Below are 16,838 nucleotides of genomic sequence, written 5' to 3'. Positions count from 1 at the left end.
TGGACACAAGACACACTTTTATCAAAATCCTCTCCTACACCTTGGTCCTCCCTCCCTCTTTCCAGTGCTGTAGAACCCTAACTTAAGGCTGTGGAAGTTTTCTTGGGCCTCAATGGCTAGCTTGGTCACAGCCCTTCAGGAGCAAAAAGCCTGCTCAGTGCTGCAACCCCAAAGACGCACTAGTACTGCAAAGCTCTGAATTGTTAGTACTAGGGAAAGTAAGCTCTGCCCTGTTGGCGTCAGGGCAGAGAATTAAGGAACAGAAAGAGTGTCACCAAGTTAAGATATGTGTGTGTAGGAAGCTGTGCAGCGCTTCACCAAACCTTAAGGGAAGAATACAGCATCTAGATGGCGTCAGTTCTGTCCATTCTAAAATCATCTGGGAAAGTTATCTAGGCTGATGAATAATGAATTGCCCAGTGTGAGAGAAGGCTGAGACACTTTCAGGTCCAGCCCTCAAGGAAACCACAATTAGAGGAGACGGAGTCAGGAAGTGACTGATAAGGAAAATAAGGGGGGGGGGAGGGAGGAGACTGAAGGTGCCAAAGATTCCAGGAAGATGAAATCTCAAAAACCTTGAACATAAACAGATAAATCAACAGGAAAAACAGTAACAACAAAAAGAAATAGGGCCTCCAGATCTATTAAATAAGTTCAGGCATCTATTAATGCTGCAGAATGAAGGAAAATGAACCAACACTTGATGGGACAGAGGACCCTATAGATTCTGAGAAAGCAGAAGTACAACATACTGTTCCTGAATAGTATAAAAGAGAAATGAAAATCATGACAGTTGAATTTACTTCCTGCTTTTATTTCCTAGCAAAAATAATGAGCAGAAAGAAAACTTGAATCATCAATGGCAAGTCTTAGCAAAGAAACAGAAGAGAGAATAATAGATTGGGAACGCAAATACACAGAGGTGAAAGACAATCTAGAAGAAAAGCAAAAAAAAAAGAATATTAAAGGAAAATATTCACTCTGTAAGCAAATATATATGGATCTTGAAGACAGGATGAGTGGAGACAACCTTAAGCTCATAGGTCTTCCAGAAGAACATGATGTATAAAATAAAACAAAAAAAACCCCTTACCACCATAATGAAGAAAATAATAGAAGAGAACTGCCCAAGAACTTCTGAACATAGAAAATGCAATTCCAATTGAAGGCATTCACTGATCGCCTCCAAAAAAACAGAAAGAAAAGCAAGCAAGCAAGCAAATAAAAACTAGGTTGCAAATGCCAGAACACATAAAGGTTAAATTTAGCAATTCAGTTCAGAAATGATAAGCTCTTCATACCATCAGAAAAAAAGATCTCCAGATACAAAGGAAAGGTCATTCAAATAACTCAATACTATTCCACATCCACTAGAAAAAGGAGGGGGAAATGGAATAATATGTTTCAAAGAGCACTGAAACTCAGGACGCAGTCCAGGGTGATCTCTCCTTCAAACCTCAGCTTTACCATATAGGATAAAAGAGAGATGTTAAATAATAAAGAAGAAGCTGAAGCTTTTAAAAAAGAAAAAACCAAAAATGAAAAGATTATTTCCTTCTTGAATATCTGAAACAACAGAAATGTAGGAGGAGTGAAAAATGCACTCAGCAACACCGAGTGACAACAGAAAGACCAGTAACAAGCTTGTTTCTAAACATATACAAGGAGAAAGGGGTGAATGGGAATAGAATTGGTGACAGGTGAATGCTTCTACATCATGAGAAGGTTCATGAAAGTAGGGGAGGGGAGTAGGAGGAGAGAGGACACATGGAGATCAAACGAAGGGCTAGTAATGAGGGGAAGGTGACCTTTGTGGTCTCAGCAAGAGAAGAGCCTACAGGGGAATGGATGATGAGGAGAGGGGAAAGATTGAAAAAGAGAATATAGGAAGATTATAGAAGAGTTTTTGGAATCAAACAGTAGAAATATCTGTATTTTTCATACAATCAAAGCTTCCAAGGTACTCATTCTAAGTTCTATACTCTATGTCCTTTCTTACTACCTGTCGTCAAAGAGTTTATAATTTAATGGAGGAAGACAGCACATAGAATGAAGTTGAAAAAAAAACATACAATAAGTGAATCTTACTCCTTTTGCCGTTGGGTCATCTTTATGCCTTAAACAGGACTGGTCACATAACGGCAACTCCATAATCATGTGTTAATGGCTTGACTGTTTAATGAATTTTTACTTGCTTTCAGGTCCAAAGCAGCCTGGCAATGAACACAATTAGCTCTGTGGTGGCAGGGCTGGGGATCATCTTTTTCTCAGTCAACTTGGGAATGGTTGATCAATTACACTATTACTGTTAACCATGACATTGCTTGTGACAGTTATTGTGATACCTGTGTTTGGGGCGATTTGTATTACTGTTGAGTATTTCAAGGTTGAGCCAGATATAACCATAGATCTTGGTACTGGACAATCTTTATAGTCCAGAGCAGAGACCATCAGGGGTCCTCCAGAAGTTCAAATCTTTGAGGAGAAGCAGGTTGATTGGATTGGGAAATTAGAGGAAATTCCTCAATAATTCTGCTATTATTCTTATGTTGGTCTTAGTAAAAAATGTGAATTTTGAGAACTCCATAGAGTCAAAAGCAATGAATATCTCCATTCAGTTCACTTCATACCCATTGAATTCAATTCAACAAATAAGTACCCAGTTATGCAGTTAACATTATGTGTGAGGGTGATACACTCTGTATCGGGAATACAAAGATAAAAAAAAATGCCACAGTTCAGGCTGTCAAAAAAACTTACTGTCTCATCTGTTTTTTTGAGGAAGAACAAATATGTAAAATAAGAAACGTGTGATTTGGGATGGCAAAATAATTGTGAAGGAGAGCTTCAGGAAATGATTGAAAAGAGAGAAGCCATTTTTTTTTACTGATAGAGGAAGAGTGGTGAGTCAACAAAGTCTTTAAGGAGTGAATGGCAACTGAGATGGACCTTGAAGGAAGAGAATGACTTCAGCAGATAAACATGGCATGTACTAGAGCCTATTCCTAGCCTGGGCTTGGTGTGGGCAGTGCCAATTATAAAGGGAGAGAGTAAGATAAAGTTGGGAGACAGAGTGTCTGAGGCTAGCCCAGACAGAGAGTAGAAAAGAGGAATAGATGCAGCAAGAGATAAGATCAGAGGATGATGGAGGTTGGAACTACAGACTAGGAAAGAGTAGAGCTCCTGAAACCAATGTCTCTGCTTCTCTCTCTATAAAAGTGTATTATAAACTTTTAACTATATACAGGATCAGGTCTCTGGTGGTTACAGGTACCATTGTGGGCTTGGTGCCCTCAAGGAGTTACTGATGACTTGAGCAACCCAGAACCACCAAATCTGTAAGGAAAACAGACACAGAAATTGAACTCTGCTTAGAACTCTGTTTTCTTCTAGGGGATTTGGGATTTCATTTATCAAATAAACCTGTGCTGAACATCCATGGCATACGCAGATGGATGCCAATCTAACTTGTGTATGGAATGGAACACAATGGAAGCTTACAAGATCATAGGCAAATCAGTTTGCATTTCTGAGCCTCAGTTTGCTGATGTGCAAAATGGGGGTGGTCATTCTTGCACAATATTTCACCCAGGATTATTGTGAGGAAAGTGCTTTGTGATCTTAAAGTGAATTGGAATATGACATTATTGATGATAATAGCTAATATTCATAATAGCACTTCCAGATTTGCTAAGATCTTTACATAAGTTGCAAATTTTGACTCAGGAAAATCTCTCACCTCCTGTCTAGCCCTTCTCAGTGCTCCCCTTTGCTTTATTTATTCCTGAGTCGTTAGAGGTGGGGCCTTGTGTCCACGTTTCCTCATTCTCTGTTTGGGCCCTTTTTTTTTTCCAGGGGATTGATGTGATTTTGTTGATCCTAACTGTTTTAGAATTTGCCATTTCCCTAATGGTCTTGAACTTCATCTGTATGGCAATCTGCTGTGGACAGGGTAGAGTGAATAACAGATGTCATGTGGTGACCCCCTCAATTTGGTGGGGATGTGCCACAGTTCTCCTAGGAGAATCAACAAATAGGTCCTTTGAAGGACTATTGAGAAGACAAGCTTTTTTCAGGGTGGACAACCAAAGAATTGCTTGTGTATGTCTATCTCCACACTCCTAAGTATAATCTCCAGTGTCAGAGTCCGATCAATCCTTGGAGCCATCAGTGAGTACATCAAGATTCCCAGGCACTGAGGCACAACTCTCTACGCAAACCTTTCCTTCCTTTCCCCCTCCCCACCATCACCACTCTTCCAGGACTTCACTATTCATCCCACAACTAGACAGGCACTATATCCTTGGTAAAGAGTAGAAAAGTCAGGGGTGTAATCCTGTTTTCTCCATCTTGGCTCTAAAGACTAGGGACAGGAATTGCCCAGGGCATATCCATGGCTTATCTGTTGGGGATGGTTTGGTTATCTGGGGCTTCCTGGGACAGTGTCACAGCTTTGTATTCAGACTAAACAAGGGAGAATTACAGTGTCGGTGTTTTGCCCCTCCATCCCTCTTTTGGGTAAGTCCAGAAAGCAGAAGCTAAGAGGGACCCTGGAGAAAGAGGGAGAGAACTTGAGGGGAAGATGATCATAAGCTAGAGAGGTGGAGGGAAGAGAAGAGGGCAAATGGATGGAGGGGTTGAGAGTACAAAGGAAGAATGAAGGACATGAGAAGCTAGTCAGTCAGCGCCCTCATAATGCCATCCTTCCTGTCTCATATAGCCAAGGTCAGCATAAAGGTGATTATGGTCACCTATGATAAAGGTCAGTAGAGATTTTTGCCTCAGCAATCCCTTCATGTGTGAGGTTTCTGTTGGCATTACAAGTCACTTTCTTCGTGTTTCTCTCTTGCTACATGCCAGAAAACCCAGCTGCTAAAGCCTACAAAGGAGGGATGTGCTTCAAAGTCCAGTTGCTGACACGCAATTGCATTACCAAGAAGCCATCCTGATGGTTTCATATAGACCACACGCTTCCCTATTCTCAGGAAAGGCTCATTCCTAACTGCCTGTTGCTCAATGAAATGCAGAGCACATTGACTATATTTTCCTGAAATTCACTGATAATAGTCACCTTCAACCTTGGTCATGGACTTCTTTGCTTCCTCTTTCTTATCTCCCATGATGGTCCCCCAATAATTTCAGTATTTGCTCACAGCAGTATCAGCAAAAATGCAGGTGAATCATGTTTTCATTTGGCAGTCCACAAGCCCAGCCTGCCTCAGCCACCCTACAGATAATGGAAAGCAGGATTCAAAGAAGATAAAGGAAAAGGAAGATATGGAGGTGGTGGGACAAAACTGGATCCCCTTCTTTCCCTGATGGGATTTGCTGCAGCTTTTACCTGAGAATAGACTCCGATTTCACCTCTGAGCTCCATCATCTTCGTTTTTGACCACTCTGATTACTCCTCTAGCCCTTGAAGTAAATCTGTCCTCTACTTTGTTTCCCTTGTCAGTGACACATTTGTGGAGGAACTCACCTTGTTCTCCATGTTTCTTCTTCTTTTGCAGGAGTTGTCCACAAAATCATAAACTCCTTCCCGGCTTCCTCTTGCCTTACCACCAAAGGCTCCTTTAAGGACTTCCTGGTTCCGTGTTTTGTAGGAGAAAGAGCTCTAGATTGGGGGATAGAAGAGCCCTGCATACAAATCCTGTCTCTGGCATTTGGTATCTATGAGAGCATAGACTGAACTTTATGAACTTCAGTTTTCTTGAGTATAAAATGGGGACATTCATACCTCTCTGACTTACCTCACAGATTGTTGTGAGCATTCCATGGTACACCATTCGTCAGGTGCTGTTCAAACTTGAGAGTGCTAAGTAAATGTCAGCAAGGTGATGTTGTGGAAAGAGTGTTGTACTTGGAGTAAGGAAGACCTGAATGTGCATCTGTCTTCAGATACTTACTAGCAGTATGACCTCGGCCATGTCTCTTACCATTTCCCAGCCTCAGTTTTCTCATCAGTAAAAGGAGGACAATAATAGCACCTGCCTCACAAGTAGTTGTGAGGATAAGATGAAGTAATGTTAGTAAAGTGTTTCACAGACTTTAAAGAGCTATATAAATGCTAATTACTAAAATTGCAACTTTTCTCATATTAATTAGTCAATCATTTCTGAGCCCTATTTAGCTAGCTATCATATCAGGCATTTTTATTTCCTAAAATTATTGTTTTTCTAATATTCCCTTTTAGAGGATTTAGATATTTTGGCCACTGGATCTGGCAAAATTATAGTAAACAATTCAAAGAAATTGGGCCCAAATGCATTTTGGTATCCCTTCCTCCAGCTGGTCTGAGGTACCAGTCTAAATATGAATTTAAGGAGGGTTTTATACTCACAACAACAATAACAGCAACAATAATATCCATCATTTCTAAAGCTCTTTAAGGTTTGGAAAATGCTTTACAAGTAATTTATCATTTTATCCTCATAGTAACTTTGGGTTGTAGAGGAAAACTGGATAAATGACTTGTTCAGGGTCAAATAGCTTGGAAGTAAGTGTGTGAAGCACAATTTGAGCTCAGGTCTTCCTGACTCCACACCTGACTCTGTTTATAGCTTTTCTGACTCCATCAAGGCTCCATATGCTGTAGTGTGTGACTCAGTGGAAAGAGTATTGATCTTGGAGTCTTGAAGTTGACATCATGGGAACTGAAATTGAATGTCACCTCTGACCCTTAATACTTGTGAGGCCATTGAAAAGTCACTTAACATCTCTACTCCTCAGTTTCCTTATACATAAAATGGGGAGATTCAATTACATGACTTCATTTTCATCCTAGGTTCTAGGAAAATAAATTGTGTTCTGATAATTTCTAACTAATTACTAAAATTGCAACATTTCTCATATCAATTGGTCAATCATTTCTGAGCCCTTACTCCAGTTTATGAAACATTATTTGTAACCTAAGCCAGAGAAAGCTCTTTTTCTGTAAACTTTTGCTTATCTCTTTCTGTATAGACCACACCCATACAGAAAGTATACAGAAAGCCACATCTATACACATCAGTCTCCTTAGTTTAAATACATATTAAATTCATAGTCTATACAATTTATTAACAATGTAAGGAACAATAAAAAGGCATAAGTAATTACTGAAAATACATCTGCTCTGGCAACAATCGCATTCAATGTCACATCTAATCATCACTACCAGTGCTGACTTCTCCAGTCTGGAAACACAGGCCTACCATTCAGCTCTCCCAAAATGCCAATTATAGTGTCTCCTCAGGAATTCATTTCTTAATGCTTCTTTGTTTTCAAAAGGTAAAAGTTAAACACTTCTCAATGTAAAGCAGTTCTTTTAGATTTTTCTCTCAGTCTTTTCACTATTTCTCTTAAGCCACCAAAGTTAATAGTTTGTCCCGAAACACAGCTGAACCCTAGTTCTCCTCTCATAATCTTAAAAAAAATGACAATTTAAGTAGCTCTCTCTAATTATAGGAAGAGAAAACTGGACCTGAAGACCTCCATGGCTCTTTCCAGCTATAAATAATATAATCCTCTTCAAAACAGTCATGATCTTGAGTAGGATCAGAGATTTAGAGCTGAAAATAGTCTTAGAGGCCATCTCTTTCTAGATAAAGACTGAGAGTAACTGACTCACTCCAAATCACATAGATGGAATGGTAGGTCCAGGATTTAAACCCAAGTTCCCTGCTGCCAAATCTAGTCCTCTGTCCTCTGATCCACACTTCTTCCATATTTGTGCACACCATGAACGTTCTTTCTTTTTGTTTAAAAAAAAAACAGTCAAAAGCACAAATTTCAAGTCAAGAGAAGCCAGCAATAGATTCTGGTTGTCTTTGCCTCGCCCAAAGAAATAAACCATGATTTCTTTTCTTTTCTTTTCTTTCCTTTTTTTTTTTTTTATGGGAGGTTGGAGTGAAGAGAGAGGGCAGGATGGCATTTGGTTAGTTTATGAATTTTATTGTCCTTACTGTAGTTCCTATGTCCTGTATCATAGAGGTTTACCCAATGTGCGTAAAGCAAAGGAAGAGGAGAGAAGGCTCAAGTTCTTTGCCCAGGACAACACACATGGGGATTAGTAAAGGCAGGGTTCGAGCCTTGGGTCTGCGACTCTAAGTCCGGTACTCTTCACACTCTCTGGAAGTTCCAAACTATTCTTCAGATCTTCTTCCTTATTTCAACTCAGGTTTTATGGAGTCAGGAAAATGTCAGAACACTAGCTGATAGTCTTTAATCCTGAATCCTGGCAAGTCAACATATACATTGTCAACTCTTCTGGACATTGACGGCCTTGGCTTCTCAGATCTCAGAAGCAATACCTGGTGCCTGTGCCCTCTCAGGCTTCCTTCTTCCTTGTACTCTTTGGGGATAGCAGTTTACCTCTCTCAGCCTAGAACTGATTGTCATGTTCTTAGGTACAACTCCAGCCTTTCATGCTGATAATGCTTTGTTCCTGGGCATTTACATTATAGGTGCATTTTCTTTCCTAAGCAGGACCTCTTACCTCCCTTCAGTGACAGTCATTTCTAACTGTCATTTGTAACCTTCTTTCCACCAGCCCAGGCAGGACACCCTGACTCAGACTATCCAGGGGTGGGGAACCTGAGGCCTCAGGGCCACATATGGCCTTCTACATCAAGTGCAGTCCTTTGACTAAATCCAAACTTCACAAAACAAATCCCCTTAATAAAAGGATTTGTTCTGTAAAACTTGGACTCAGTCTGAAGGCCACACACAAAGACCTAGAAGGCCATGTGTGACCTCGAGGCCAAAGGTTCCCCATCCCTGAAACCTAAGGGTACTGTGTCTGAGGCACTCCTTTCCTGTACCTCCTTCTCTACATATACTAACTTGGGGTTGAGGGGAAGGCCTTTGATGTAGGACTACACTATTACACTGTCAACTGGGCCAGGAAAGGTCTCAAGCAATAAGTGGGGTTTGAAGGGAGTCTTGAAGGGAAAGAGGAAAGAGCAATAATTTATTAAGCACTTATTATGTGTTAGACACTGAGCTAAGTGCTTCACAAGTATTACCTTACTTGAGCATCACAATAACCCTGGGAAGTAGGTGATAGCATTGTCCCCATTTTTACAGTTGAGGAAACTGAGGCAGTTACTTGCTTAAAGCCCATAGCTAGTAAGTGTCTGAGACTGGATTTGAACTCAGGTCTTCCTGATTCCAGGCCTAGTGCTTTTCCTTGAAGAAAACAAGGTATTCCTGAGACTCATTAGGCAATAAGGGAAGAAGTATACTGAATGTAGGGGTGTGAGAGGTAGATGGTGTGTGGTGATATTCCAGAACAAAGCTAATCAATAAAGCATTTTAAAGGGCTTAAACATGGAAAGGAAAGGGCATACTGAAGGACGTAGAGATCAATTTGTCATTAACCTGTTAAGTTTAATTACACATTCATTTTCTTCCTCCCCCCCAATACTCTCCTCTCTTCCAAACTTCTCTATTACTACTGAGGCTACCATCATCCTTCTAGCCTCTCATGCTTTCTACTTCCATGCCATCTTTGATTCTAACTGTCACTTGCCCATCTATTCAATCTGTCACCAAACCTTGTTGTTTCTAACTTCACATCTCTCCTATGTGTACCCTTCTCTCCAGTCACACAAATACTCAACTAGGCCGTCATTATCTTTCTCTTGGACTATCACAAGAGCAACTTCCATATCTTTGACTCATCACTAGCCCTTTCCCATTCATTTGACCAACACTATGGAGGACCACACATTTCTAATCATTATGACCTCTCCAAAATAGGAATTATGTATAAGACGTAAAACCAATTTCAGCTCCCTCCACAATCTAAGACAGCGAAAATCAAAGTAAGGTAAAATCTTAATAAACTAACGATAGAGAAGGCTGAGCCTTAACCCATAATTTATTCACCCAACACCCAGTCCTCCACCATCCACCATGGGGTAAAAATGTTGCAAAAGCAAAAGGCAGATAAATGCTCAAGGTGAGGCAACACTCTATGCTGCAGCAGAGAAATGAAGAATGGAGGGACCTAGGGCAGGATGTGTGTGTGGCAATGTGACACTCTTCTAAGCCACAGGGAAAGTGGCCAGCATCTAACTGGGCCTACTAATGTCCTCCCTGAAGGTATATGGGACAAAGACTGAAGTCGCTGAAAACTGAAATAAAAAAAAACAAACTGTCCATCCTGGAAAGAGGTTTTGACAGGTTTGAGATCCAGGTTCTAGGGAAACCAGCAACAAAGGGGAAGGAGTGAGAAAATGAGTGATAATGGAAAATAAGGGGAAAAAAGACTCCTAATTTGCATACATCCTTCATATATCTGTCATCAGCGTTGTTGTTTCTAACTTCACAATCCCTTTCTCTCCACTCACACAGTCACCACTCTAGCAGAGGCACTTAACACTTCTCTCATGGACTATTGCAACAATAGCTTTCTGGTCGGTCTCTCTGTCTCCAGTTGCTCTCCACTCCAATCTGTCCTCTTCTCCAAGGCCAAAGTGAACTTAGTCAAGCACAATCTGACTCCAGCTCAAAAACTCCATTGGACCACCTATTACTTCCAAGGCCAAATATCAACTTTTCTGCCTGGTATTTAAAGTGCTTCATAACATGACCTCATTCTGCATTGTCAGTCTTTTACATGTTACTCCTCTCTAAGAAGTCTATGATCCAGCCACACTGTGCTACTTACTGTTCCTTGTACATAGCTCTCCATCTCCATATCCTTCACTGTTGCTTTGCGCTGGTTGACCCCCATGAGGAGAATGCTCTTCTCACCTCTACCTCCAGAATTCCTCGACTTCCTTCAAGACTCAGCTAAAATCCCACTTTCTGCCAAAGGATCTTTCTGGTTCACTCTCTCTTCCTTCACCACTAGACAAACAAATGCCGCTTCACCCTCTGAGATTATCTTCAATTTATCTTCAATTATATTCAGTTTAGTTACATGTTGCATCTCCCATCAAAATGGGTGCTCCTTCAGAGTAGAGACTGTGTTTTTGTTTTTCTTTGTATCCCCAGCAATTAGCACAGTGCCTGTTGCTCAGTACACTCTTAATAAATGATTTTTCACTGTTGACTCACCAACACATTTGTGTATGAATAGGGCCATTCACACATAGATTTCTTTAAAAAATAATAGAAACAAAACAATGTGTGAGCTGGCCACTTAGTTTCCTGTACAGTCTTTTCCTCTTTTCTTCTTCATTTCTTGAAATGTGCCTAATGGTTTATGATCGCTGAATTTATAATCAAAACTTTAAAAAATTAGAAGAAAAGATTTCTTGCAATACAAAATGAAACATTACTTATTTCCTACATACTTGAAATAACGGTCCACTTTGTTGAGAAATTCTCCTTACTGCCATCTAATCTGTACATTCTTTAAGGTAGAGGAAACCACAGGGAGATGAGAAACATGCCAGGGGGAAGTAGGCAGACAGGATAGGGTGGAACCCTGGGTGGGGGGGAAGGGGAACGTGTACCCTGTCTTGGCAAAGTGTGAGGAGAGAGACTTGAAGCAGACAGGTAAGCACCCTGGGTGGCTCCCATAGCTGATTCTAACAAAAGCTGAAACTTAGAGAAGATGAGGGTGGAAACGGCCCAAGGGGATCCCTCTGGGAGAAGGAGCATTCATGTCTTTGGTTTGAGGGAGTTCTTCAGTCACCCTCCCTCGCTGGTTTGGTCAGAAGCATAAATGAAGATAAAGGATCTTTTTGACAAGGGGCAGAGACATTGGGACATTATAGTTCTTCCAGAAAGCTCTTTCCTGGTCTGACCCAGGTTAAGATCTTCTGAAAGGAACTGCCTTATAGTGGGGAGCCCCTTGTGCCTCACAAGTATTTTTACCTCAGTGGTAGCTGGAAGGAGTCTCCAGTTCTGATCTGAATATTGGTGACAAGAGGAATGGACAAGTGCCCTGTTGAGCCTTCTGTCCTGAATTTCTCAGCCCCAAATTCATTATTTGGTTCTCAGGTACAACCAGGGCCTCTTGACTTGGAAAAGAATATTTCTTTGATGACAGTCACTCCCACATTTCATTGTTCAGATGGGATTAAGTCTGGAGAAGTGAGAGGTATCTTAGGGGATAGGGCTCTGGAACAGAGCCTTACCCCACTTTTGACACATATATAGGATGTACCCTCATTCTAGCTCTTATCCTGCAGAGTATCATGAGAGCCTTCTAATCTTTAAGAGGATGAATGATGGGCAGAAGAGAGAGAAGGAAGGGACATTGCTAATCAGAGCCTACAGAAACTCACTTTTCACCTCTCCACTATTATGATTTTACTGCCCTTTAAAGAGCATCTCAAGTTTTTCTACTGCCTGGTAGATGCCTGGTCTTGTGGTCACTGGGATAGCCCACAGTAATCTCTTTTCTGACCTCCTAGAGCAGTCTCTTCTCCTAGCAGTCTCTACCTCTCCAGAGGTAGCTTAGACTCCTTCCTTTTAAAGTTCTCTTTATTAGTCCATTCTTTCTCCCGGGCCAGAGTGAGATGTGGGAGATAGTTACAGTCAGAGGGAAACATTTATTGAGTACCTACTGTGTGCCAAGTCTAGGGATACAAAGAATAAAAAGGAAAAATGGCCCCTGCCCACAAGGAGCTTGCAACTTAATGAGAGAAGACAATATGCAAAAGGAAGCTGAAAAGGGGGAGGGGGAGGCTGTCAAAAGCTACCTGGTAAAGGAGTATGATGTTCATGGAGTCAAAACCTAATACATCAGCTGATGGGAAACGGAGAGTTTATCTGGAAGGAAGGCTGTGGGAGGAGTTTATTGCTCTACTCACCATTCCTCCAATTACAGGACAGAGGCAGCTGAGAGCGCTGAAAAGGTATTGAGTATCAAAACTAGATCAAACTCCATGATGATGAGATTTCAGGCAACGAACTACTGATGGAAAATGAAGAGCTGAAGGCCTTGTCTTCTTCTGCCCCTTTCCCCATTGGCATAACCGATCCCAGGCCTGGACATATGCTAGATTCTCAGTAAAGGATTTGGGGAGTAGAGTAATCAAGTAGAATGAGCTCCTGAAAGCTGGCCAAACCTAGTTTCCTATATTTATTTCCCCAATTCCAGACCCGTTCTTTCCCCATTGTGAATTGTGCGACTAAGGGGCTTGCTGGGAAAAGTCTGTCTTTTCTCTACTTGCAGAGAGAGGTCTAAGCTGTGTGGCATCTTTGCCTCTGGCATAAGGGGGGTCACAATGATAAAATGGATCTTTTTCATAGTCATATTTGGAAAAGCTTGTTTCTTACCCATCACCTTTAATTCAGATCAATAATCCCAATTGTCTGGCTCATCCAATCAGTTTCCCCTCAATCAATTTGCCAACTAAAAAGAATTCATGAAGTACCTAGTAGGTGCTTGGCCCCTTTCTAGATACCCTAAGTGAGGAAACAAATCCAAAAGTGTGACAGTCTCAATTTTACTATAGGGTCCAAAAAGTATAATCAAGCGGTGGCAAGGGAAGAGTGCTTTGGTCTAATAGTCACAGGGTATGTTGAATGAAGATGTAGGGCTATAAGTTGCTGAGTCCTTTTCAGGACCAATCTGACCTTTGTTCCCTGAGGATAAGTGAAGACAAAGAATGGGGAGAGCATGCATGAGATGTAAATGGCAAGATGTCCTTGCTGTCCAGACCCTAGCATCCTGGTAGATGTCTGGACAGGATGTAGCATGGTCTAGACATTTGGATCAGCTAGAAACAGTAGGAGGACATGGGGATTCACTCACCTTTCAGTTCAGGCATCTTCAGTCAAAGGGAGGGGGTTCCCAAAGTTGAATAGATTAGCTTTTTACCCATACTTCCTTGGCCTTGTGGTTGGAGTTCAAGGTCTCTGGAGGACCCTAAGCCTGACTTAGCCTTTCTTATTTGGGACAGATATTCACATAGCACCAATCAGTCTCAAACCCCACATGGAGTTTGATCTATGATCACAACCCAGCTTTCTTGCACGTATGTCTTTGGTCACATCTGGTACTGGGATAGAGAGTGTGCTTGGATCCATGCCCACAAGCCTATACTCACAATTAAAAAAATAAATGTTCAGGATTGTTCTCTTTCCCTGGGAAGGACATGACACTTTGCCTTTGGATTTTACTACCTTTTGAGGCTTTTCATTTTATCCTTTGAACAACCTAAACCTTCTCCAGGACAACCATTCCCAATTCCTTTCATAAACCCTCATATGGCATGGCCTCTTGCCCCTTTCCCATTGTAGATACCCTTCTCTCCATGCCCTCTATCTTATCAATGCTGTCCCTATGATATGATCCTATGAATGCAATATCCAGTTGTGGTCCGATCAGGAAAGAAGACTATGTCACCCTCTACTCCATTGTTCCAGACACCATACCTTTCTTATTGTGGCCTAAGATTGCATTGTCTTATTTTGGATGTAATGTCATCAACCTTTTTTTTTGGGGGGGGGAGTGATGAAGGAGGGGAATCCTTGAGCCCCTGTTTCATATGACTTCTCTTCTCTTCTTACAGCATCACAAGTGACCTCATGGAGTCCCAGGCTGCTACAAAGGGAACATTTCCATCCTTTCCTCAGACAGGCCCCATTGCCATCCCACAGGAGTCAATAGTACAATCCTACCAATTGAAAGAACCCCTGCAGAAATTCCTGAGAGGGAAGCCCAAAGTATTGGGGGTGAGTTGGAGTCCTGAATCCTTGCGACAGTAGATTCATAGTTTCTAAGTGGGAGAGACTTATAGAATTATAGCTTCGACAGCCAGAAGAAACTGGCTTTGCTTTTATTTTTGTATGGGCAGAGCTTAGCATAGCAGCTGGCACACAGAATATGTGTAATAAATGCTTGTTGAACGATTACCTGATCTTAAAAATCATCATTATATTATGATACTGTGAGAACTTGAAGCGACCTCAAAGGTTATCTAGTCCACCCTCCCTCATTATATAATTGAGGCAACTGAGGCCCTGCTGGATTTAGTGACTTATCCAAGGATGTAGCAAATCTGCGATAGGCCTTTTGACTGAGTTCAAGTTTTACAGAACAAATCCTTTTGTTATGGGGAGTTGTTCTGTGAAGTTTGGATTCAGTCAAAGGGCTGTTCTTGAGGACCTAGAGGGCCACGTGTGGCTTTGAGGCCACAGGTTCCCCACCCCTGCACTAACCTTTTAAAGCTGTCTCAGTAAGTATAGTTTCTGGTTATTGTCTACATGAAGAGATGGGTGAAGAGCAAACTGGATTGCAGGCATGAGTCAATAGCCCATGGACTATAGAGAATGGCTATTCCAGGCATATGCAGTCATACCAGTTTTCCTAAACTCACCAAGAATGCCCCTAGGGTTGCCCAAGGGGGCTGTCTTTCCCTTGGTTTTGGACCAAACCTGTGTTTTAATTGGTATAAGGTGCTTTCAAAGAGGAATTTGCTTTATCAAGGAAAATTAGGATGTGTTCTGTAGCATATTATTCTAGAAGGATTTAGGAGGTTTGGGGGGGTACTATGAGGCAAAGTGACTTGCCTAGGGCCATACTACCAGTATATGAAAGGGGCAGAATCATATTATTATTAGATGATTGATTTAGAAGTGCAAGGGACTTTGGGATAATGGAGTCCAATGCCTTCCTGGGAGGTTCTGGAAAATTAGGCATTTGGGGAGGGCTCCATGGACCCTTAGCTCCATGTCTGGAGAGAAGTGAATCAGTCTTTTCTCTGTCTTCTTATGGAATCTCTTTCTTCTCTAGACTGTCCAGATCATTATTGCCCTGATGAACTTTGGCTTAGGAATGATTGTTGCTTTCTTTCCTTGGAATTTTTATGGACCGGGAAATTTCCTATGGCCAAGTGGCTACATATTCTGGGGATCAGCATTTGTGAGTAGAGTTATTGAAAACTATTTCTGAAATGTATTTTTCCTCTTTGTCACCTAGACACTGGAGGGAACCTGGTCCCAACAACATGTGCCTTCTGTCCATGGTTTTCTTTTCTCTACTTCTAGTGGGGAATATAGAGAAGGCTTGATACACACTCAGACAGCCACATATGGGGAAGGATTGATATATATATATATATATATATATATGGAAGGGTTGATATATATATATACACATATGTATTATATATACACATATTACATACACTTGTATGTGCTAGGAAAATAGCATATTATCAGAATTAATGACTCGTTGCAAAGAATTATATGGAGGAAAGTGTATTTTCAGCAATATCTAATGAAAGGTTACAATTTTTTGGGGAGTCACAGGAACCTAACCCATTATTTCCCATGGGTTTAATGTGTCAACATTCACATTTTTGCCTTTCACGTTGTTTTCTAGGAACATTACCTCTGCAAAAGTTGAGGATTAACTGTGTGTATATATATGTATATATACACATATATATACACACATCTGTGTGTATGTTTATGTGTGTGTGTGTGTGTACATATACACATGGGGAAACGCATATTTTGTACCTGCTAGATAAAGAATTCTGCTATTTGTTTCTTTTCTCATTTCCACAGCTCTTCTGCTATGCAAATCTGCCTCTTTACTAATCTTGGGTCACAGATGTGATACTGCCATCCTTGGTAGGGTGCTGAGAAGCTGTTATATCTTTTTTTTTTTAAAGCAAAATACATCAATATAGCAAATAGCAAAGCAGATTTAAATCTCGTCTTTCCTCTTCTTTTTCTTCTTCTCAAGCCACAGAGAATAGTATAGAGAAACACAGGTAACTCTAAAAGATTTCCTCTCTTTCAGGAGGAAGATGCCAATAAAAGCAGAAAGTTCTTGAGGATTCAGGGAATCTGATCATCTCTCAGCAAAACAATGCTTTTTTCCCCCAATGAGCTCCCAGCATCTGTAGAAGATGTTTTCCTTCAGTGAGCCCCGACTCTCC

At 41.1% G+C, this 16,838-nt stretch overlaps 1 protein-coding gene across 1 annotated transcript in view; it reads left to right on the top strand.

Moving 5' to 3' along the window:
• Positions 1-11,467: 11,467 nt before the first annotated feature.
• Positions 11,468-16,838, top strand: part of LOC114042625 (membrane-spanning 4-domains subfamily A member 4A-like) — a 13,342-nt gene continuing 7,971 nt past the window's right edge. The window contains exons 1-3 of the mRNA XM_027861314.1: positions 11,468-11,490; positions 14,460-14,622; positions 15,683-15,811. Coding sequence (XP_027717115.1) covers positions 14,476-14,622; positions 15,683-15,811 — 276 coding nt within the window. The 5' untranslated portion in view covers positions 11,468-11,490; positions 14,460-14,475. The remainder of the gene's footprint in view (positions 11,491-14,459; positions 14,623-15,682; positions 15,812-16,838) is intronic.

The sequence above is a fragment of the Vombatus ursinus genome, unplaced genomic scaffold, assembly GCF_900497805.2.
Source record: "Vombatus ursinus unplaced genomic scaffold, bare-nosed wombat genome assembly UNPS02014662.1, whole genome shotgun sequence".
Taxonomy (NCBI): Eukaryota; Metazoa; Chordata; class Mammalia; order Diprotodontia; family Vombatidae; genus Vombatus; species Vombatus ursinus.
The sequence above is the reverse complement of the archived record's forward strand: the minus strand, read 5'-3'. Positions and strand labels throughout refer to the sequence as shown.